The 25,663-nt window shown below is 41.4% G+C and overlaps 1 protein-coding gene across 2 annotated transcripts in view; it reads left to right on the forward strand.

Moving 5' to 3' along the window:
- Nucleotides 1-25,663, forward strand: part of agbl4 (AGBL carboxypeptidase 4) — a 497,335-nt gene that overhangs the window by 338,579 nt on the left and 133,093 nt on the right. For both annotated transcript variants that reach the window (XM_088077779.1, XM_088077780.1), the window contains one exon: nucleotides 2,505-2,721. In XM_088077779.1, coding sequence (XP_087933905.1) covers nucleotides 2,505-2,721 — 217 coding nt within the window. The remainder of the gene's footprint in view (nucleotides 1-2,504; nucleotides 2,722-25,663) is intronic.

Raw genomic sequence — 25,663 nt, forward strand, 5'->3', positions numbered from 1 at the left:
CGTCACATAGCCGCTACGCTGCTAGCCGCCACCAATTCCCGCATATCTCGGTATCAGGCCCAGATCTGCCATCGCCCTGCTCTCTCATCTTCTCCTTATCTCCTTATTCCACCTTTCTCCCTGCTCCCAACACCCCAAACCCAGCAGTCACTCAACGTCCTCATCTTCTTCCTCCTTTTATCCTCCTCTCTCAGAGCGTCTGCCAGAGCTCCTGTGGCAGCAGCGCTGTTGTTCCCCATGCTTGGTCTTCTTCACGTAAACTGTCAAGGCGGAGTCAGTGAGTGACAGGACAAGACGAGAGAGATTTGGAGAAAGATGGAGGAAGAGGCGGAGAAGGCAGATGTAGTCACTTGCATGCTTACAACATCCCTCCGACCATGTCGCAGCAGTGAGGGCTAAACGAGGGGAAGAGAGGAAAACAAAGATAGACGGGCGGAGAGTGTGAAAAGAAAACATGTCGAGTAAGCGGAGAAGTTCTGTGGACTGCAGCAGTACTGTCCCACACCCCATCGATCGCCCATGAGGTGCATGGATCAGTCAGCTTTATTTCGCTGTGGGCCCAGCATGCAACATGCAACACGCGATTCAGCAAAGTCCACAAGCACAGCACACAACAAAGGAGACACCACACACAGCACATTACGCACACCATACAACACTCAATACAACAAGAAACATGCACCGATTAGATGCTCAACCATTCTCACTTGGAGTAGTAGTTCTAATTGGCTCACACACACACACACACACACACACACACACACACACACACACACACACACAAAAACTCAAGTTAAAAAGGAAGCACATTTTCTGCTTTTTACTCAGACTGCAATTCTTAATTACACATGAAAAACACCACACATAATGCAATAGTGTCATAGATGTCATAATTAAAATGCCTTGCGTTCACGTGAGAATTGTTGCCTTTTGAAAGTGCAGCAATTTAAAAAAGCAAAGCTGAAAACCAAGCAGCAACATCCGTGGCTGAAAAATGAAGCCCATGTGGAAGTGCCAAAAGCTGTAGTTTTTCTTATGGTCTTTTGAGGATGGCTCCAAACAGGCTATTCTTATAAACTGTGTGTACATTTTAATAGAAATATGTAATGCACACAAATTTGTGCATATCCCATGTATTTTTAAAGGCTGATCATGTGACCAATGCACTTACGGAAATAGAGGCAGGTTGGGGTAGCGGATGGGTCTCAAAAACCCAGAAGCATGTTCAGAACTTTGAGTCACTTTACGGGTATGTCCTCACCGTTTCTTTACCTAAACCTAACCGCAGTAATTTTACTTGCAAAAACCCAAAGAAACTCAACCATGTCTCTTTTCCCAAACCTAACTATAGAAGTTTTTATTGCCTGAACCTAACCTCCATTAACTACGTAACTAAGTTAAGGAGGTAATGCCATTTGTGGGGCGCTAATTTGTATGATATCATACAAACTGTCGTGCATGCATTTTGGTAGGATATTATACGACCCATTCTATGACAGTATGTTTCTCCAAACAGATTAAATCCCCATAGACCCCCATGTCAAAATGCCCCTATTTTACGCCAGAAATGAACCTGTTTATGGCTGGCAAAAAAAATGTTTTTTGTCTCTATAGCTAATTTCAAACTCACAAACTCTGATGCCAAATTCTCCAGTTGCCCCCAGAAGCAAACTCTTCTATTACAGATGTCAGTGTATGGATAAGCTAATTGGCATTAGCGTTGATTGTTGGTTTGTGTTTGTGGTCTTTGAGCTTTCATGCTGTATCATCTTTGTCAACTACTATTTAAGTTAGTTGACAATTTATTGTTCTTTGTCTTTCAATTTGATTGTTTTGCTGTTCATTTATTTTCATTTTCAATCTATGTCTTACATTTGTTAGGTTTGTTCTTCCTGGGTTTGCATTAAATAATAAATGGCGATTGTGTTGTTTATATGTCAAGTGATGAATCACCAAGTGGTAATTAATGAATGATTAATTGTTGGTTGTTTTAAATCAGCCCCTTTTTCAATACACTTAATTTTGAGATTTTTTTGGATAATTTATCAGAGAATTACTGTGTACGCATACTAAAACAAGAAAATATTTCATGTTTGTTTTAACATGCACCCCTCATAAGCTCAGAACCTCTCTGGCTTCCCCAGCAGCGTGATTATCAGGTGATATCTCCTCACTTCCTCACTTCTCCCTCAGCTCTTGTACTTCTTTGCCAGGTGAACTCAACATCTCTGGAAGACGACAAACTGACAAGTTGATGCAACTTCTGCATTATGATTTCTCAACTCTCTCTTTGTGTAACTCATGAGTTGGTTTCCTTGTCTATCTTTACACTTTCTGCACTTTTTTCCTTCACTTGCAAAAGTGCTGTGCTCTCATTGTTGCTCGTATCTTCACACCTGATGCAGCTATAGCCCTTCGAGACCTCATGTCCTTGAATTAAAAGACCTGTCCTTTGAATAACCTCCCTAATTTCTCTGTAATGTGTTTGTCTTTTGCACTTGCAGGCAGAGACTTCCTGCCAAAAATGTGTACTACTACCGCTGTCCTGACCACCGGCGCAACTATGTCATGTCCTTTGCCTTCTGTTTTGACCGAGAGGATGACGTTTACCAGTTTGCCTACTGCTACCCCTACACCTACTCCAGACTGCAGCACTACCTGGCCAGCCTGGAGCGCAGGAACCTGCCCTACCTGCAGAGGGAGCAACTGGGACTCAGTGTGGTGAGTTGGGAGGAGGTGCTGTGAGAAGGTGGAGCAGAGAGTGTTCGGTGGTAGTAGTTATGGCTGGAGCAAAGAAGTCGAATGGCGGTGAAGATAAGGGGTGGAAAGGTTGTGAGTTGTAGTGTGTGTGTGTGTTCAGAATAAGGAGAACCCAGATTGGTAACTTAGGTGTGCCTGCCGGTCATAACTTCAGCCTCTCATGTTATTATTAGGATTGTTGCACTCTGAGATGATGGACTGTAAGCCCCTGGGTGTGTGCGTGTGTGTGTGTGTGCGCATGTTTGTGTGAGTGTGTAAATGGCTCCATGTGTAATCAGCAGAGCTCTCACCTCGGCAGTAGGAGCCAGTGTATCATACACGCTGCCTCCAGTCTTGTCTGCTCTTATCAAATAATTGTAGGAGAAAAACTCATTAGAAATGCTTGAGAGATTACGACTTTTTCTTCTGTCCTCCAACATTTGTCAGAGAAAAGCTTGCTGCAAGGGGGGCACCATGAAAGTACAGGTATTTGTAAAGAGCACCTGACCATAAAATACAGAAAATTTAGAAAGTGTAGCATGACAAGGCTGATGATGTGGTTAAAAACAAACAACAAACATATCTCTATAAATGAAAGATCTGGTGGCCTGCAGCAACAAAAACACTATGAAATTAGTATTTTAGATTCTAATTTTGGAGCAGCTTCAGAGCTATTCAGTATTGAAAAAAAGAATGGATGCATGATGCTCCTGGTCTTTTTTTTATGTTAGTGTTTTAAAAGGCTTAATCCTTAAGATCTTAGTTTTGTGTAATGAGATGATTCATGCATCGTTGTTTTTACATGGAGGACAGTCATTATTCTTCCCATAATGCTTTGAGCAACCGTGTTCTGACCACGTGATGCATTCTCGGCGTGAGTAGCATGGCACAGTTAAGACTTGTTTAGCATTATTTACAGCGCTGGTTTTCTCAAACCACAGTGTGAGCCTTTCAACTTTAGCTTTTTATCCGTCAGCTCGCTGTTCCCTCTTCTTTCAGTACTGCCTAACAAAAACAAAACCAGCCCCCCTGACTTAAAATGGCAAAAATACCACAAGCATAAAGACTAAGCACAAAGCATCTATCACAAATACTTGGCATCTTTTCTGGCGACTTCAAATAATATCCATCCAGTGGTTCTCAGATTGAACCCCTTTACTGTGACACGGCAGCAGGGGAAATGTTTACATTAGCAGGGAGGCCTTTATTAAGTAGATGCAATTACAAACAGTAGCGCAAAAGTACGTTCACACATCATGTCTTGTGAGCGTCTTGGACTTATGAAGGGAATTTGACTAATGAATGACGAACGGTGGACTCCACCACTAACCATGAAAACTACCATACGGAGAGGTATTACTGAATGTAAATGCCTTTAATGGCTATTGCTGAGAGTGTGGTAAATATATGAGATTGGCTAATCTAATGATCTAAGGATCTAATGAAAGTAACAGACAATTAGTATTAATATTAGCATTATCTAGTATTTCACTGTAACTGTACCTATGTATATATATATATATATATATATATATAGCAAATATATATTTATTCATACTGTCAGTGCTATCAGTCTGCTTACCATGTTGTAAGCACACTGTTGTTAATTGCCACGGCTATGTAATCTGTTGTCACTAGGCAGCCAAAATAATGAAAAATCAACATGAAAAACATCACAGCAAAGTAAAGTATAAACTGGCTTACCATTAGGGCTGTGTATTGACAAATATCTGGCAATATGATTCGTTTCACAGGTACTTTTGTAGGAAAAATGTCAATACAACACAGCATCATCTCACAGCACAGAGATTAAAAGTTTACTTTTTTTGCATTAGGAGCACTGGGATTATAATTTGTATACATCACAATCCCTGTAACACACTTGCAATATGTTGTTACATTTCAGAGGGAAAGTCAAATGGCTGAAGATAGAATCCAAAATTGTAAAAGTATACTCTCAAAGGTGATTTTGAGAATTGATGCAGATCACAAAACATAATATTGTGATAATCGATATCCTCTTACACTCGTACTCACCATCCTGACCAGCCTTCCTTCTCCATCCCTGCCAATACCGTGTTGTGTGTCATATAGTGTAAATACACAGCTTTACATTTCTGCCTGTACAGTGCACTATTTTTGGTTTCTTTTTAAGCCACATCATTTCTCTGAGTGAGACAGAGGGAACAGAGAGAGGACAGACCCGGTTGGTTTGGCTCACAGAGTCAGTATTAGTATTCATAGTCATAGAGAGGTTTTTATGGCCGTATTTTTCTCTTTATGTTCTCTGGGCCTGGGTGGCAGACAGGCTGCCCAGCCCCACCCTCTCATATCTCTTTCTCTGTCTGCTCCCTCTGCTGCTGTTACCCTCTCCCCCTTCTCGATCTTATGCACACGTATGACTCCACACACACACACACACACACACACACACACACACACACACACAGACTCGCAGGTCAGAGGGGAAGGGATGAGAAGGGATGAGGAGAGCTTTCTGGCTGCATCAAAGTTTAAAGACGGATTGCTGCCGTTTCCAAGGCAGAGTCTTTGCAGGGACGCCACAATAGCTTTAACCTTCTAATGGGTACAGTTATCTCATAAGGATGGAAATAAGAGCCAGGGCCATTTTCACTGGCATTCTTCTATCTTGCTGACTAATTTGTTTTCTGTAATGTATTCCTCTGAACAAAATCTCTGCTATCCCGCCTGCACTGTAGACTCAGATACTGTAAAAAAAAAAAAAAAGTCGACTCTTCTTAATTTTTACCTGTGTTTCGCTTCATAATTATACATGAGGAAGTGTTTACTGATTTATAAGGCAGGGTTTTTTTTATTATCTGGTCGAACTAAGATTCACCAGAGCAGAGTGAAAATTACATTGAATTCACGTCAGCTGAGTTGCGTTGTAAGAAGTTAATTGAGAGAGGCAGATAGAGGAGCAGAAACAGGAAAAGAGATGTAACAGTTCTGGGATGAATGAAAAGGGCAAGCCAAGAGGATGTGATTATAATTTTCAGATCTGCTTCTCAATTCTGAAATTCTTCACCTTAGCTCATTTCCCCCTTGTCAATTTAGACTTCACAATAAGAGACAACTTCACCTGTTCAGGAAAGCAACTTTCATGGTACAGTGTGGGTTTGAACTGACTGCTGACCATCTAACATCCACAACACACGAAGACAAAAAGAAACAAGAATGCTGATTGGTTGTTAGTAGATTAGGTGAAATATCCTGATGGTGAGATACACAGCTGTTCTTCCACTAAAGCCTGAAAACCCTCTCCAGCTTTCTGTCAAAATCCAGGGTGTGTTGTTTGATTTCAACCTTAATTTTGAAATGCATATTAGCAAGGTCGTCCAATCTTGTTTTTGTCATCGAAGGAACACTGACAAAATCTGTTCATTTCTGAGCTTCAGAGACACCGAGTCTATCGAACGTGCTTTCATTTCCTCAAGCTTAGATTACAGTGTTGGTCTCCTAACTGGCACAAATCAGAAAATAATTCACAGACTCCAAACTGAATGCAACAGCTAGACTACTAACAAAAGAAAAATAAGAAAAGCAAAAATATTACTCTGCTCTTAATGTCTTTACATCAGCTACCAGCTTATTGCAGATTTTTAGGCTGAACTCATTACCTTTGAAGCACTTCATGGTCTGGCCCCACACTGTATCTCTGAATTACTGTGGCCTCATCAACCTGCACATAGCCGGAGGCCTCAGGCACTAACAGTTACTTCTTAAAGGAACAGTTATCAGTTATATACTTAGTAGGAGGGGAAATATCCTAAATAGCTCAGTAAATTAAAAAAGAAGATACCACTATCGTATCTGTGTGTTGGATGTAAGACTACAGCCAGCCAGGCTGGAAACAGAGGAAACTAGTCCCTGATTACAAAATCCACCTACCAGCACCTCTGAGGGCCCTGACACACCAAGCCGACGGTCAATGTTGGGCCGTCACTGAGCGTCTGTCGCCCTAGTTTTTGTGGTTTGTCCCGCACTGTTGACACATGTCAGCCCTTGTTAGCTTGTTTTTCGGATGATTCTGCATGTTGAAACAACGTCAAAGCTGGCGGAGCCCATCAGATAGTGAAGTCACTCTGATTGGCAGTTCAGCTTAGTACCTGAGAAGAGAATCAGAAGTGAGGAATGTAAACAAACAGCTCAAGTCAAGAGGGAGTGAGTACCCAACTTTATTATTGCATTAATGTTAAATGATTGCTAAAATTGCTGTCAGGAGGAGGCTTAAAAAACACACATTTCCTGACAACATATATAGACACACACAATTGTGTATACACACACACACACACACACACACACTCTCACTCCCTCTCACATCACCCACAAAGACAAATAGCAGGAGAGTTTCTCTTATTCCCCAGAGGAGAGGGGTTTGGATTCCTCCTGTTCCTGCTCTGCTGGGTTCATGGCCCTTCGTCTGTTCCTCTGGTCCCTGTCTGTCTGAACATTTCCTTTTGTAGACCATGGTGACAGTATCTGAGTAAACCACTCTCTCTTTTTCCCCCTGAGGTGTCCATGTCCACAAAGACACAGAGAAAGAGACAACACGCGTTTGACCTGCTATAATACTAACAAGCCTCTCTGAAAAGATTCCTACTTGCTTCCGTCTTTCAAACTATTTCCTTATTTCTGTATGGTCCTCGAGTGTCCCCCCAGCCATCTAGAATTGAAAGCACCTTATTTTCCCACATTGCCTGTTGACAAAGCGTTGTTCTTTTTTCTCACCAGTAGACAGCGTCTGCCCAGGAGTTGCGGAGGCAGCAGTTTGAGTTTTCTTTCTGCAGGCCCTGCTGTGGAGGGCAGGGCTATGACACTATTAGTCACCTCTGACACAGCACAGCCTCTGCCTGTAGACCAGATGGAGAGAAAGTGTAAATGGGAGGCCTCAGGGTGGCAGAGTGGACAGGCCACAGACCGGCCTTAAGGTTGTCTGAGACTTAGCCTGCATGCAACTTAGGAGGCCTGAATCCTTCCACGCTATTGTACTCTGTTCACATACTCACATCAAGTAAAACTATTGATCTCAGAATCACAGCGCAGAGATGTCACATCCACTCAGTTCTTTTGAAATCTCCCAAATCAAAGCAAGATTATGATAGATCACTTGTACTGTGTTGAAGAGAGGCAGCGGTCACTGTCAGCTGCAGTGACTTAACATTACTTAGACTGTTGTGATTGAATTTTAGACCTAATCCTGTCTGCTATCAGTGTTCAGGTACCATGTCTGGGTGTCTGCTCTGTGGGAGTGGAGTCTCGAAGAACACTTTTTTTTTTTTTTTTTTGAGCAAAAGGAGGGGAGTGGAGTGGGCACTGCAGCTATATCTGCCTGGCTGCCTCTCTCTCTCCTTATCTCTATGTTTGTACACTGTGTGCCAAGATCCAATCAATAGCCACTCCAGCCGTAGAGAGAGGAGAAGGTCAGCAGCCACACTGGAGGAGCCGGGCTAGGCAAACTGATGGAGGTACAGAAAACATAGGAAACACTCCACATGCAAGGTGCATTTCTAACCTTGTTTTAATGACAGATTGTTATGATTTCTGCCTTCTAACTTGCAAGACTTTAAAAGTCTCCCTTTATTACATTAGAAAGACTACGACATAATGTCTGTGTCCTTTGACAGGTACAGAGGTAAAATTAGGTAAGGAGGTGCTTTGTGCTTGTTATTTGTACTTTTACAAATAAATTTACTTTTACTTTCTATTGTAATAAGTTTTAAAGGGGCAGTTCACCCCAAAAAAGCACATATTTTATCTCTTACTTGTTGTGCTATTTATCAATCAATTGTTTCTGTGTGAGTTGCTGAGGATTGGGAATATTGGCCATAGAGATGTCTGCCTTTTCTATGATAGAGCTAAATGGCACTCGGATTGTGGTGTTCAAAACACCAAATAAATAAATAAAGAAATTAAAAACACTGTCAGCGAGCCATGTCTCTTTCTAGAAATCATGACCCGGTTATTCAAGATAATCCACAGACCTTGTTGTGAGCAATTTTCCCTGAGGAACTATTTTCTCTCTACAGAACTACACCTGCCAACGGTATCAAATAAGAAAGTATCAAATTGCATAATATCATTGGGGCACATCACATATGCAAAAATGTGGTCTGCACAGCTCAGTAGCTGGCGCACAGAGGCATTTTTTTTTGTTTATCTTTATGTTTATTGTATATAATTAAACAAACACACATTTCAATTACAACATTTTACTGAATGAAAAATCTGAAACTTGCATTTCAGCTGCCATCCATTCAAGCGCACCCAAAACATTCTGTCAGCCCGAGCGCACCAAGAAAGTGAAAAAGAGTGCACCCAAAGCATAAACAGTCTCTTTATTGCTAGTGTTGCTGTAACATCATCAGAGCTCCAGTGGCATTGTGCATGTATCATACCACATAACTCAGAAGGGGTCAAGAACCGTCACATCTTTCATTTAATAGCCTGAAAGTTAACTGGCTCAGGTAATCTAGCAGTATAGAACTAAGGTGCACATTTCCTTACGTGCTGTGATGTGGTTAGCAGGTTCAGTTCATTTGAAAGAAAATAGTTCCTACATGAAACCGGTCACAACGAAGTCTGTGGAATATCTTGAGTAACCAGGTCATGATTTCTGTAAAGAAACATTGCTGTTGAGTTTATCAAATGTATTTTTATTGGTGCTTTGAGAACCACAAGCTTAATGTCAACTATTTCCATTATATTGGAAAGAATTCAGACATCTCTATGGCCAGTATTTCCAACACTCGACAACTCACACCAAAACTATCTAGACTGATGATAAACACAACTGGTAAGAGGAAAAATGTGTATCTTTGCTTCCGGTTTGAACTGCCCCTTTAAAGAGAGCGCTCTGCATTGTGACAAGTCCTTTGAAAGACAGTAACCACAATAACAGTTTTCACTCAGCACCTGGACTAGAGAAATGTTTGTGCATTTTGCACTCTGAATGAGTGACGTGGGCATTTCAGCATCACATTTAGTATTTCGTCAGTTTTGACTTTGCATCACCACCCTGTAGATTCATGATGTAACCTAACTTAAAGGAATAATATGAATATACAGTATATCAGATAATTATTGAGCCATCTAACACATTAGGAACAGCAACATCTTGTCACCCTGCGTGGAACTGAGTGATTGACACCATTCATATAGCAAGTTTTTTTCCCCCATCATACATTGTCATCAAGTAATGTAACAGCACGCATTGTGACTAAGTGCCAGTTTTAATTACAGCAACTAATTAATGCCAACTTTTTTGTGAAAGCGGACTCTGAGAGCTGAGTTCTTGACACCGGAGCTATTCTGTGAATGGCTGTGTGATTGGTTTGTAATGAAGAGAGCCCTCCAACTACTGACTGCCTCCTTTAAAGGCCAACACCTGAATAGCCAATCAGCACTTTATCATGTGGATGAGGTGAAACTGCAAAGTGAAACTACACGAGAGATGTGAACATCCTCTTTGTCTTTTACAGAGAGGTCCAAACTAGCTCCTGTGTACCGACAAGACACGATCGGCTTCAATAACACAGTTTATAGGGAAGCAAAAAAAAAAAAAAAAACATATTCTCTGCAGTGTCAATATTTTTCACCACATAGAAATGAGACAGATGGGGCTAGGCAGATGATTAGAAATGTTAGCTATATATTCCTCCAAACATAGATAGTTTTGTAGCTTTGTTAGCATATATTCAAGACAGACACGAGCACTTCACCAGTCAAGCAAGCTGGCACCACTCAAGTAAGTAAACTGCTTTTCCCCAAGCGGAGAGGTAAACAGCTCAAGATAACAGAGTTTTTTTTTTTTTTCCTTCAGTGGCAGACTGTTCATGAATGCATTAGCTGTGGCCTAAACATCAAACAGGGGGGAAAAAACTATTTTAAAAGGGAAAAATGCTAAAGAAAAAGACAAGGCAACTTAAGGAATACAGCTATATCAGCGGGTGGAAATTTAATTTTCACTCTATATTTCTTACCCTCAACTTCTGATGAAGTTTTTCTTTGTGTTTGTCTCCTGCTCGGTGTTAACTTTATGGGTCCTTGCATTACCTCTTTGCCATTTTGTTTTTGCTCTTGTCATAAATTGTTCTCTGTTGGCCCAGAGAAAGTTTTATATTTTCCTTGGCAGCAGCTAACAGGTATGTGGATGAAAGAGTCTTTATCGTCTAATAATATGTTAATCACTGCCTGCAGCACCTCAGCGTCAGAACTCCGTGGAAATTCCTCAAAGATTGAAAAGGTCATCATTGTATCATTGCAGGTTTCTCGGCAACAGTTCTTGTTTTTACGCCGCTTTGTGTTTCGCTTCATTAGCGAGTGACCCTTATTCTATCAGACGCAGTATCTGTAGTCTAGCACAGAAATCTGAGAAAAAGGTTGAGGCGTGGATGTCCTTTGGCCCGAGACAGTTGACTAAGAAGGCTGGTCCAGCGGGAGCAGAAGATAAGCAGGTTTATGATCTATGTCCTTACGTTATAGCGCTGTATGGCCTCTTATCTCCAACCAATGGTTCCCCCAGGATACTAGATGCTTTATTACGCATCCCCACCCCTGCATCTCTCCCATCTCTCTGGCGATCAAGAACGCAGTAATGAGGGAGAGGTGGCGGGGATTAGGAGGTGGCGGGGAGTGCATTAGGCATGGTTGTTAATGCTGTGAAAGGGTAGGAGTGCGGCTCATGTGTGTCTGTGCCGGCGCAGTGTTTAACTTTACAGTTTTTACAACGTGCAGGTCGACTGTGTGTCGACAAAATATTGGAGATAAATAGACAAAAGTATCACAGATGAAGCTCCCTGAATTTGATGGTATGACGTTCACGCAGCACTGACCCCTTGTTGATCCTTATTATAATGTTGGCACAAAAGCACACAGATTTTGGGTTACTCAGACAGAGATAATATTTATTTTGGAAATTGGAACTTATTCACACCTTAATGGCTTAGTGCTCTGTCTCTCTGTCTCTTTTCTCTCCCCCTCTGTTTCTCACCTTCTCTCGCCTCTCCTGTGTTTCGATGAATAGGAATTAAGCTAATGAAAAGTTCTCTGAAATAGCTGTGGGCCCACAGTGCTGTGAAGCAGAGTTCTGCGTATGGTGCATAGTTGAGGACCTGGTTTATGAAATTAAAGAGTAAGAAGGATGTCATTTCAAACTGAGTCTGTGCAGCAGTCAGCAGACATATCTCTTTTTCTGCTTCTCTTTGTCTTTACGTGTCTCCCACCTTGCGAGGCAAATCTACTCCCATCCTCCCAGCTGCGTTACAGCCGACTATCTGCCCTCCTTTGCCGATGGATATTTACTCTGCCGACTTCCTAGATGACGCTCAGGATGGAGCACTGAGCAGAGAGCACTCACTCCGTCTCATTTGGGTGTCAGGACTTGGTTCCCCAGGGGCACTCAAAGAGGGAACAAAAGAGATAGCATTCACGGCTTTTAATAAATCAGAATACACCTTTCTGACAGTGTAATTGCTTTCCATTGCCCGGCATGCAGGAAAAAAAGAAGGCAAAGAGGGGAGAAAACAAGAGAAAGAAAAAAGACAAGGAGAGCAGAGTAACGCAGAGCGGGCTGTACAGTAGATCATTTGTTTGGGGGGGGAAGAATGAAAATTAATGAAAAGAGAGTTGCTCGCCCTCCAAAGGCAGCCAAGCTTGAAATTCACTTTGAGGGAAACTTAATTTGTTGTAAATGGGCAAAAAACATATTACTGCGCAGCGCGTAGAAGGGCTGCACGGTGTGTCCGTCTGCTGCGTCTGTCTGTCGGCATGTGTTTGTGGCAGATGAGGACGCTATGCTCTGAATAGCTCAGCTGAGAGGAGGGAAACACAGGAGCCTGTTAATAACTCCAGTAACAGCATTCTCTTTCTACATGACTGCTCTCCAGCACTCCCTTCTAGCACGTCTGAATACAACTCCGGGATGTGGAGGAGAACTTGTCAAAAGTTACTTGTGAGGAATAAAGTTTGGCCTGTTCACTTCAGGTGTGTTTCTCCTTGTATGTGTGTGTTTGAGTGCACACACATGTACACGTGTGGATGCGATTTGTGTCCCTCAACTAGAATTTTCCCATTGACCCTTTTTCAATTTTGAAACGATGATAACCTATGCAAGCATGTACGTGGAGTATGGCAACTGAGTTATGGCGGCGTGCAACAGCTTGTCAAGCTGTGCAAGTGCATTAACCCATTAAGCAGTAAGTTTGCAAATGCTAACTGAACAAATTGACTTTGACAAATGGTGCCTGACTTCCAGATTCTTGTGCTAGTAGCAAGTATGTAGGTGACATAGAGCGACCCGTGAATGATGTTTTCCTGCAGGCTGACGCACTGGTCTCCTCATCGTTTTTCGGTTAATGCAGAAAACAAGCTCTGCGGCAAACAAATGTTTATGATCCTTAAAGGTTTTGTTCAACAAGATAATGTTCACAAATGAACACGGCCACTTTTAGGAGCCTAAATGCAATCAATAGAAGTAAAGAGCTAACGTTAGGTTGTAAATGAACTACACCACAGTCGCATGACTTAACGTTGCCACCACAACAAGGCTCTAATGCCATGCTTGGCATGGTGGCATTCTATAGTATCATTTAGCCAGCAACCGCCTTTTTTAAGAAACATAAAAGCTTTGACGTTTGTGAGTGAGGTATTTACTTACAGGTGGTGGATGGGTTCAGTAAACCCTGGACTTTAACCTGTGTGCCGTTGTTCACTTACTGTATGAATGTAGAGCCAAACCGTGGTGTTTTTTTCTAAACCTAATGTCATGCTTTTGTTGCCTAATCCTAACCATGTGCTTTTGTTTACATCCCAGCATTAATAGCAGCATGGAAGGATACCTAGCGTGTAATATGTAGATGTGAAAGTCCAGTGACAAAGCGGCGATATGTGGTGACTTGGAATAAGAACATGTTGGTATGAGGATGCATTTTATTGGTACATGTGGTATTTAGGTGCTGCACAGAGTGGTCAATTGAAGTCGGTGTAAGTTGGATGTGCCATTTTGTGTGTTGACTTGAAATGGAGTGGAAACCACGCCCAACCAGTCTGACATGACAGAGAGAGTTCCTGAGCGCTGCTACCTGTCAGGACAACTTGTGCAACCTGCACAAACACAGTCATTTTTGATATGCAAAAAAACTGACTGACAGTTTTTGACAAACTTACTCATAGCTATACTGCACACCTCACTGCACTCTGTACATTGTTCTAAAAAACTTTTCCTTTGAATTTCTGCTACAATAACTTTTAAAATATCTGAAATTGTGTATTACCTATTCAAAGTCCCATTAAACCTAAAGTTTAAATTCAGTAAAAATTTCAACCTTCAAGTTGCTCTTGAAGTGTGTGCATTGGTGCTGCAGAATACAACAGTCTGTGCACGCAATACCGTGTGGCTGCAAGCTAATTTGTATGTTGCATGTATATGTTTTGGTATTTCTGCAGGGTTAGATTACTTTAGAATCCCAGATACAGAGGATTGATCCAAGCCAATATGTTTAGTGATAAGCTGGCGCCGAAAGCCAAGGTTGACTGACAGCTCATGGTTAAACGGTATGATTGCAGACATGGTGCTATTTTATCCTTGCCTAGAGTTATGGGCCTTACCACTCAACAATTGCATGTGATAGGAATTCTGTATGAAGCAGATCAGACGTCACATGACATCAAATCCTTGACCTGAGCCTGTGCTATGAGCTCTCAGCTTCCATTTCCTCAGCGCCCCCCTCAAGAGGTTGAGAGGGTACGAATGCTTTATGCACTTACATGCCAAGTGTGTATCAGGAATCCTCAGTTTCAATATACAGCACTCACTGATTACCTCTATGGTGCCTGAAGAGTAAAGAGCTATATGTGGTCACAGTATACCATCAACATCTCTAGGCTGGAGCACTTGAGGACGAGTTGCTTAATTACACTCCAGACAGGAGATGGCACACTGTAAAATCTGACAAGTTGATCTTACTTAAAATAATCTCAGAAACAAAAAGAAAGAAAATATAACTATAAATCTTAATTCATTTTAACTCTGTATCTAAGTTTTAAGTTTACTTGTTTTACCAGTATTTACTTTGTTTTGTGAAGTCGTTGCAACTTAAAAATAACAAGTGAAATCACCTCATGTGAGCAAGTTAGTCTGACAACTTGATCATCACAAAGAAGATGTTTACAATGATGACAGTAGGAGACCTGCGAGTTCTGTTTTTGTTATTAAATTTAAGAGAACCAGCAGAATTTGCAACCAGCAGAATGCGGATGTGTAGCTCAGTATATTTGGTTTACTTAAGTTGCTAAAACTTAGAAAGATTTAACTGAACTTGTCATTTTTAAATTGCAGTAACTTTAACTTACAATGAAGTAAACATAACTGAATTTTAAGTAAACTTAACAATTAGATATAAAGTTAACATTTTCAAGGCAATTGGTTTCCTAGATTTTTTTAAAATCGACGTCTCAGGTTTTACAGTGCAGGGAATGTCGATAAACTGAATATTTGTGGGATAAATCAGACCTTTCATGTGTTATTTCCAACCCTCTTCAGGCCTTTGCTGCTCTCTCCAGTCTATTGGCCTCTCACCCATCCTTGGGCAAGGGCCCTGACTCTTCACCCCACCCCGGGCTCAGCCCCTCTGACTCGAGCCAGCAGCTCGGCACGCCTGGGGGGCCTGGAGACCCCCGATAACAAACAGCTCTAGCCAAGCCACTGGCCTCCCACGCCTACACAGGCATTTACCCACCACAAACAAACACCTTGCTCTCATTCCAGACAGGTTTCTTTCTCCACCTGTTCACTCCCCAGTTGCACGAAATACATTTTCTTTTTTCTTTTATTTTGCCCTTTTTTTTAAACCTGAAGTGAGAGGGAAAAAAATGAAGGAAGTGACGGGTCCCATTTTTCCTCCACTTTCTATTCTCTCTCACATCTCGTTTTCTTGCTCTCCCACTGCTGCCCGGCTCTAGCCTTTGTGTGTGTGTGTGTGTGTGTGTGTGTGTGTCTCCCCCATGGTTGAGCATCAGCCTAAGTGTGAGAGAGATGGATGCCAGAGTCCCTTTCTCTCTCCTAAGGCGCCATGTCTCTCCTCTCTCCTCTGCCGGGCTCGTCTGCACCTGCATATTGTGATATAGTGCCTCTGTTCAGCCAGTCGATTGCCTTTAACAGGACTGGGGCACACTGGCCAAATTGAAAGGGATTGCGGCCTGCTTTTCATCAGAGTCACATCAGAGCAGAGTGCAGGGTCCATAGGGCACAAGGGGACATGGAGGAGGTTTGTGGGGGTCTCTTTTTCTGCTCCACTTTCTCTCTCACGACTTCTCCCTCTTGTACACTTCCTCTTTCTTTCTCTCGATCTTTTTTTGTCTCATTGTTTGATGCCATCTGATGGCTGTGGAAACACTTTGCAGGAAATGAGTATTCTGTTTCCCATCAATCCATTTCTCCATTTCCATGCAGGAGTTCCTATTGATAGCGAGGGTAGAAAGAAAATCAACAGCAGTCTCAAAGAAAAATGTCTTCATTTTCCATTTGTTTGCCTCATACTTTTGAGACATGTCATATACGTGTGCCTTCTCTTTTCAAGTTTGCCTCTTCAATTCTTTTGTGGAAGACAGAATTTGAAAAGACACATCTCTCTAATGAAAAATTTCTCTCTGTGTGCTTTAATGAGTTAGCAACACTTATACATATACTTTGAGCTTGTTGTGTCAGCCGAGTGGCAGTCAGACACGCAGATATGCAGCCATGCTCATGAAAGAAAACACGAGAGACAAAAACTCATTCCAACACAGAAATACAAGTATTAGTAATAATAAATAAAGCTGAAATGCTAATCATGTCATAAAGAATGAACTAAATCCCACTGATACCATTAAGAGGACCCTGTTTTAATTCAAGGAATTATTAGTAATCATTCAAATGAACTGCAGTTTTAAAGGGCTAAAACTCACAAACCTTTGCACACACATCAAAACTGGTTAAAATCTTGATAGTTTACTGGTCATGTTTTCCAGTGTGAAGAAATGGCTCAGTAACGTCCCCTAAAAATATTCAACGAAGAGTTCAAATTATGCCTGTCACATCTAAAGACTTTTGAGATAAAAGTTTTTGTCAAATGGTGTGGTTGTGTTGAGGCGTCCAATTTCCATGTTTTGCCATGAAACAACAAGCAATTTATATTTCTATTCTACATAGTCAAAATTTCACATATTTGATAAAGATTCCAGCCTTAGACATCTGCAGGGCCATACTGAGTCAAAAATAATGACGCCACCTGCTGACAATAGGAAATAAGCCTTATGTGACAAACAACGTCCAGTTTTCCTGAAATGTATATATTGCGGTTCACACATGATATACAACATGATATTTAATTAGTGTGTGTTCTCTAGTGCCTCTAGTCCTTCTAGGGTCATTTCCAGCGTCACGTACCCCATGCAGGAAACAATTTCTGAGCTCATTTATGCTCAACGCTGGATACAGACACAGATCGAGCTCTCTGTCTGTGCTCTGCATCCATTACGTCCATATTTGTGTCAATTTTCTGAAATATATGAACAAAATTGAACAGTGTCACCGCAGATAATGGGACAGTCCTGCGTTTTTTTAAAGGAGACAACCGCAAGAGACAACAAAGACATTTAAAAAATGGCTTAACTGAACAAATAGGGTAAATAAGTAAAATATTTACTTTTTGCAATGTATTTAATGGCCTCACAGCAATGCTACAATGCTGCCTTAATTAAAAGTTACATTATTACTACCTCCTCTACTGTCGCCTTGTCTGTTGTTGCGTCAAACTTTTGACTCCACCCTCTAGTGCCAACTAGTGGTTGTATTGATGCCATCATAAAGGATGCATGGAAGTATGAGGGCAGTGACAACATTTAAAATGGACGAGACTATTTTTGTACACAAACAGAGTATAAAAGAGCCTTAATTCGTGCTTGCAGTCCGACTTGCAGCTTTTATTCAAATATTATTCATACAATCTTCTTTTGGTTGTAATATCTCTTTCTTCTGTATCCCGTTACAACCTGCTGCTTGAATGGCCCAATTTCAGTTTCATCAAATCAAATCTGGTCCATCTAATGTGATCTAATTAAATCAGTGTCTTAAGTTCTCCATTTCTTACGGATTTAAAAGTTAACAGTGAAAACAATCATACTTTTGTCAGACTCAAAGAAATAATCAGTTCTCTCTGTCTGATCATTTGAAGTTTACTTCAGCCCCAATTGTCCATCATGAAGGACAGAAAATGAGTGCATTCACCCCAATGCTTAGGATAATAAATCAACAATATCCAGACAGATTACCGGTGCCAGTTACACGGGTTAGTGCCTGCATGCTAAGTTCCAAGGAAAAGACTTGACTCGAGTGACTGATGGCTTCAAACAGCTCTGGATGTGTGCATGAGTGAGTGAGCCGAGACCTCTTACCTCCTTCCTCCCTCCCTCCCTTTTCCCTCCTCTTTCCTTGGTTGCTGTGGAAACGGGCGGTTAGATTTTAGGCTCCTGTCACCTATTCTTCCCCTGAAGTTGTTAAACTCTCGTGCCCACATGACAGTCTCATGGGGACATGCGAGAGTGGCAAAGAGAAGGCACACATGTACAAGAAGACTAATACACACAACACACACACACACTGGTGGTGTGTTGAGAGAAACCTGCCATCTGACCTCAGTGTTCAGTGCTTTTTTCTCTATTGACTTAAGGAATGGCGAAGAGAGACAAAGGAGCAGGGGTGAGAGAGGACAATACAGAGGGCACTTGAAAAGGCAGTAACCTTTTCCTGCTTGGTGTGTGTCTGATAGAGACTCCCTGTAGTACGCCATTGTCGAGCTGTCAAACCGCCTCCCTATAAATTCAGAGTGACGCTCGAGAGGTACATAACGCCTTGTCAAGGGCTCCTCCAGTGTCCATCTTCATTCATGGATCAATAGTTGTCTTTATTTTGGATTCTTTCTCCTTCCTCCCTCTTCTTCTTCTCTCTCTCCTTCCACTCATTCGTCTTTGACAGGGCAGCCCTAAATGTCTGCTTTAACTAGCTGCTCACAGCCCTCCTCAAAACACATTTACATACACATCAATCACGCTGTCAAAGGTAAAGGCATGACGCCGTGTAAAAACCAGAATTGGATTATGGCCTTGTCTCATCCCTGACACTGACTGCTTGGCTGGCTGGCTGACTAGACTGCTGATGTACAAGTTAAACAGCCTGAATTGTTATTGGCTGTTTTTTTTTTCTTCACAGTGCTCAGTGGTTACCGCATGCATGTTCCAGTCTGAGATACCCAAAGAAATGTCTTTTTCTCATTTACAGAAAACCACATTCTTGTGTCTAACTTTGCTTGTAAAATATAACCTTCATGCTGGCTCTGTTATTTTATTGCACAGTCAGTTTTTATTACTGCAACATAATAATTCAGTTGTTAAATTAAGAAAATGAGTTTTAAATCAGTGATTATACAGTATGGAACAATTATTTTTGCCAAGAGCATTAATTCTCCCTTAACAAGCATGAACTAGTTAAATTACTAAATACCAAAACTTAAGGACAAACAGAAGTGGTGGGGATGATGAAGGGAGTTGTGACAGCAAATGGCATCAGCATGACTGTATCAGCAGAGTAGTTAAAGTGTAAGGTTGTAATGGCCACACTGAGCAACCGATATGGTTGTGATTGGGTGTAACTAGTCAGCTGTCAGCAGCCAATGAAGCATGAATTAATTAGTAAATTCATTTAGTTAATGCAAGAGCGACTTCAGTGTGGAGCTGATTATTGGGCCCAAAAAAACAGGCCCGACCTAATCTCATCCTGCATAGTTCCTATCCAAACCAGATCTGAGCCCAAACCATAGCAGCAGTTTTGGGCCCGAGTTTAATCAAAAATCCACATTTCCACTGTAGTAAAAGTTTTTCAGTATTAAAACATTTATTACAGACTGTAGTAAATGTAAGTGTTTTCAGTGTGGTGACAGATATTTGTGGCATGATCTCTGACATGCCAAAAACTGTCATATACGTATAGATTTAATAAAGATTGTATTACTCCCTCATAAAAATTGTTAGGAGAAAAAAAACTGAAATTAAGATCTGCCAGCAGCTTCTTACTTGATACCGGGACACCCCAACTGATCAGGGGGTTACAGGGCCCCAAAAATGTAGATAGTCTACCTATGTAAGGCAGGTGCAGTGGTATCGACTGTTGTTACCTCCCCCCGCAGCTTCAAGTGGATCAGTCCACCATGTAAAGTCAGAGGTCAAGCAGGAAGTAAATAAATGGTGAAATTGGAATAAAAACACTACTTAAATGGGAACGGGAGCCCAAAAAACAAAAAGATGGAGCAGAGTAGGTTCAAAGGAAAAAAGAAGAAAACAAACCTTGAGGGTGATGCTGCAGGACGTTTTAAAATTTCAGACTTATTTTCTAAAAACGTTAGTGTCGAAAAAGTTAGTTAGCACCGTAATGACAACGGGTACAGGGTCGAGCGGAGGCCTGCACTTCTCAGCAGGTGATGCATGTTGTGACAGTGCTAACGGAGCTGGCTAAGCTAACTTCAGACAAAGACAAGGAGAGAGTGGACAGAATATGCAGGAGCAGGCTGAGTAACGTTACAGGAGGAGGACGACGAGCGACATGACAGCTTCTCAACAGGTGAGACCGCCGGTGCTTAGCTAGCTCATGTAGTGACAGTTAACAGAGCTAGCCAGTTAGCGGCAGTACTGCCATTAGCAATGCTGGCCTTTACGTATCTCCTTATAAGTGTATCTGCGCTGTAAATTCTGTTTTTAAATCAATTCTACGAGCTGTTATTTCCGAATAGCAGACCGTTGCTATGAACAACAGGCCGTTGCCATGGATACAGTTCTGATCATAGACGTTTCCACAGAGCTATTATTGCACTATAATTAATTCATTCATTCTTAAAGGGCTCTCGGAGCTATAAATCATTCTCACATCAATGTGGAACCTCGAGGTGATGCAGGACCTCTCTGTATCGTCCTCTTCGGGGTTCATTTCACAATACATTATCTCTTGGTAATTGTGGTGTTAACTTTGAATGTTCCTGTACTGTAAATCCTGTTGAGATGCAGGTGAATATATGTCTGTTGTGTTGGCGTTAATTGAATGTACCTGGGTCCTGCGTTGTTAACCCTGTGTTGATGAGACAGGTGAGATAGGCTTACAGGTGATTTTTGTCTGCTTACTGTGCTGTTGGCTTGCAGGTGAATATGTCTTGGTTGATATGCTGTGTTGGCATTAATTTAGTGTATGTGGATCCTGTCCTGTAAAACTTGGGTTGATGAGATACGGTGAATTTAACTTTATCTACTGTGCTGTAGGCTATGAGTTGTGTAAATGCTGTTTGGCGGTGGGCCGGTCCACATAAAAAATACCAGCGCCGATCTTTGTTCCTAGTCCGACCCTGCCACACTGTAAAAAGTCCCTGTAGTCCTGTCATTAAGTATTTGAATTAAGAGTACTCAATGCTGAAAAAAAAACCCCAAAAGAAACCCATCAGTTTGATAAATACAACAACAGTTTAAATAATCAAAAGGAAAGCAGCAAGATCTCACATCTGGAAGATGGGTTTTACATGAAAAATGACTTAAAGATCATTTCAAAAATCCCAGTTTATTTTTTGTCAGTCTCTTAATTGAATAATCTAACTGCGTCACTTGCATATTTTCATATGTTTTGTGGGCAAAAATATGAATTTGTGAAGTAACTAAAGTGTTCAAATAAATGTAGTGGAGTAATAAGTACAATATTTGCCTTTAAAGTGCAGTAGGAGAAAGTTGCATCAAATTCAAATACTCAACTAAGTACCTCAACTTAGTACGTAAGTAGAGAGAATGTATTTAGTTACATTCACCACCATGCACACCTGTGATTAAGGTTTAGGTTGGTTTAGCATGAAAAATATGATTAAAAAAGATCTTAATGATAAAAATGATAAATTAACCAGCAGTCTATGGTCCACTGAAAATATGCATTAAGAGAGGTCCTCTGAAGTGAAGTTCAAACAGTTGAGCCTGAGGTTAAGGGTGAAGAAAGTAAGCAGAGGGAGGAGTGGGTGGATGAGGGGAAACCCTCCGTGGCCGAGGCTTGAAGACGGCAGTGCGTATCACCAGGCACATCATCACGGCTCATTTGAGTGTTTGATCCTTGCAAAGGAGCAACGCAGATCTCATACCGCTCAAGTATGGCGTCTCCGCAGCTCATATTAGCAAACACAGTATGGTGAGAAAGAGGAAGCTTAACCCCTGAGGTATCGACATCCACTGGTGGATAGCCCCCTTACTCCCTCTCTCAAGCGCTGGTAATTAACAAATACTACGGCGTACTGTAAATGCTATTTTTGCAGTAATGTGTGGGCAGGGTGAAAAACATCACAGAAACTCCAGCCTGTTAATTAGAGCGTGTTTATGGCAATTAAAGCTTCTGCTTCTGCCTGGAAGAGCCTAACTGAAAGAATTCTTAATGTCTGACCCTGAGATGTGTATCATTTAACACGTGCTTCTGTGAATACCAACACTATCCTCAGTTTAAATCATAATTTAAACAAACTGTAGCTCTGCTGGTTTTGCTCCTCACAGCTGAGATGGCTTGGAAGTCAATCGCCAAGATACAGACTTAATGTGGTGCCACAGAAAGTTGGCAGTTTCACACCATTGTGACAGTTAAATGTGATGATATGCCCTATGTTTTCACTCTGTTCACTGCATTATGCTACTGTCTCACGGCAGGGAGTTTGACCAGGAATATTTCACTATCCAATTACCAGGTGAAATTGGCTGTTTAATTTTACAGCCTGAGTGAAGGAGCTCTATCAGAATGACGGCCATTCAGTTAGCCCCCTAACACCACCCCAGGCAGCCTGCTCATCTGAGAAAACTTTCTTTGTGTTCGTGTGTGTGTCTATGTGTAGGTGTGTGTGTGTGTTTTTTTGCAGAGTGCACAGAAAAAAAGCACCGAAGAAATATAAATCAAGCAAGGTGATGATAACTTTGGCGTTGACATTGTGATCCATCGTCTTGCCTCCGCACTGACTGTTTTCATTTTAGCCAGCAGCAGGCTGCGACTGAGAGGCTTTCTACCAAAATATAATTGTTTAGGAGTAATGAGCTGGAAAAAAGGACAGAGAAAAGGGGAAAAGCAAGAGAGAGAGCGAGTGCTTGGAGAGTGAATATTAGATGGAGAGAAAAATTGAACGCACTACAGTAAACATGACTGACAAAAAAAGCTGCAATTTGGGAGCATGCATGTAATTATGGCCTTCCTACTTCCAGCCTCCGTCTGTCTTCGTAGTCAGACTGGATTGAATTCATTTTCTATCGACTTTCTAATTCATCGATTGATAATTAATTGTTGCAGCCCTAGTTTTCACCACTCTCTGTAATGTAGCTTTGCAACTGCAATGCAACAGGGTCTGAAAACAACATGTATTCATAACAAATTGGCAGCACAAATGTGATGATTTGCTCTTTCACCATCTTATCCTGATCAAGCAGCAACTTCCAGGGCTGAAAAATGAAGCAGATCTGAAAGTGCCAAAAACTGCAGTTCCTTATATGACCATATACCTGGGGTGAATTTTTATATAACTCGCTCATTTACATTTTCTTACAGCCCAAAGTAATGCATATTTAAAGGCAGGGCCCTTTAAGTGACAGGCTGTCTGCGAGATGTCTCCAGTGAGTCAGAGCTGCCCTCGCTCTACAGCTCCACCCTCTCACCCAAACATGGTCACTTTTAGCTAAAAAAAAAAACCCCAAGCTGTGTTTGTGCACATGTTTCCTGTTTGGATCTCTAGAAATAATATTTTCAGTTTACGTACCCCTCATATGTCTATCAGAGATATTTTAAAATTTTGTTATTGTCCAGCACCAAATTTAATCAAGTTGTCTTTAATGGCACATATCAGAATTTGCAGAAGGTATAATATGCAGGCTTTTTCAGTTATTGTTTGTTAACGTGCTTGCCAGCAGAAGTGAAGTGAAAGCCAACCCCAGATTCCCTTTAGTTCCAAAATGCACTTTGCCCACTTGGCATTTCACCTCGCTATATGCTGGGGTTTTTTTGGGCACTGTGTATGCGATTTTCATTGCTCCCTCTTGGATGCCTGCAATTTATGGTCTGCACCTAGTCGCTACCTTTTTAAAAATAAAAATCTCAACCCTACCCTATTGATTATATAAGCAAGGTCACTCTACATTTTGCCCTTCACCTCAGAATGGCAGAACTATAATGCAGCTTGTTGGCGTGTATCAAGAAGGAGTTTTCATAAACAGATGGTAAACCAGCAAACTGAACAGTTACTTAAGAGCAGACATTTTCTGCAGTGAACCAGACATGGCTACCTCAGAGAAATGTAAAGTGGACAGTAAAGACGATTGCTTTCGGGAGAGGTGTAAAGTTGATTGTATTTTCACTAAAAGTTGAGACTGTTGCATTTGTCTAATTTATTTGTGGTGTTTTTATGTTTTAATTACCTGTATGACGCAAGAAGCAGCTGCCCCCCAAGTATTTTCACATCATATATTCTGGCCTCTATTCAAAAAAGTTTGGACACCCTGATTTATACCATTCTTGCTATGACCAGCAGTAGTTCTGCTGTCATGATCTCTCTCAGATACCCAGAGGAGAAAAGGACAAGTGAGCTTGGAGGACATGTCTTATCTGGCTGAGAAGGCACAGGACATTATGGAAAAGTATACTGCGTGTGCATGTGTGTGTGTGTATCAACATACAGCATGCTTTCACATTTCACAAGATTTTTAATCTATATTGCTCTGTAGCAGAGGTATTTATTGTAAATTAGATGGCTTCAACACGACTTTGAGGGCCAGCAAGGGCGAGGAAGAGTTACCAGGTTGAGCAGATAACATTGATTTTGATCAAGACTGAGGAAAAAGAAATACAGAGACAGATAGAGAGAGGAGCAGGCTGTCTGCAAGACATCAAACTTTCCACTCTTCCTCAGATCAAAATTACCACCTGAGATGGGAATGAGAATTTTAATTAGAACTCGGGGCTATCTCATCTCGGAGTGTGTGTGGAGCTAAAAGACTAATTCCCACCACACACTCCCACATCCCCCACCCCTACCTTCACAGGCCACTTTGTCCGTTATTTAATAGGCTCTTTGTTATCTATCTACTTGGGTTTGCCAGGTACTTAGAGCCCCTCCATTGGAATATTAGGTATTCTGATGAGGCAGGCAGCTGTGTGCTCCACACAGATGGTGCCTGCTGTAATCAGCACTCTCAAAAGAACGGCTCTCATATCTCCCCCAAACTTATCCTTTTTATGATTACAAAACACAGAGCCGCAAATTGTTATGAACAAGATAGATATATTTACTGGCAGCATAAAATACAGTGGCGCCCAACAATTCAATCCCTTTCAGGTTGATTCGTATTGCTGAGTGCACTCTCTTAGATGAGGACATTTGGTAATAGGGACCACGAATAGCATTCAAATTCGCCCTCTCCAAATGGGGGTATTATGTGGTAGAATTTGTAGAATTGGAGACCTTGTAGAAATGCTATACAGTGCCTTCAATCTGTTTGTCAGGGTGGTCAAGGACAGATTCATGACCTTAGGATAGGCCGAGCTGCGGTTGATTTAAATCAATTGGGTAAGAATCAAATATCAGCACAAACACAACCGCAGAAATACTTGTTACTGCGTTAAAGGCACTCCCAAAACATACAAGTGGAGTATCAGACAGCACAGTCGGTTATGCAAGATGTGGAAAAAAACCATCTGGCTTGTGTTTTCTGTCTTAGCTATCTCCAGATTTCATTTACACCTCATGAACAGAATTCATATACAGTACTATCCTTATGCAATTGAAAATACTGTTTAATGACAAATTACTGCAGGATTTAAACAGGA

This window comes from Plectropomus leopardus, chromosome 5 (assembly GCF_026936395.1).
Source record: "Plectropomus leopardus strain MGB_pleo_1.0 chromosome 5, ASM2693639v1, whole genome shotgun sequence".
In the NCBI taxonomy this organism is placed as follows: Eukaryota; Metazoa; Chordata; class Actinopteri; order Perciformes; family Serranidae; genus Plectropomus; species Plectropomus leopardus.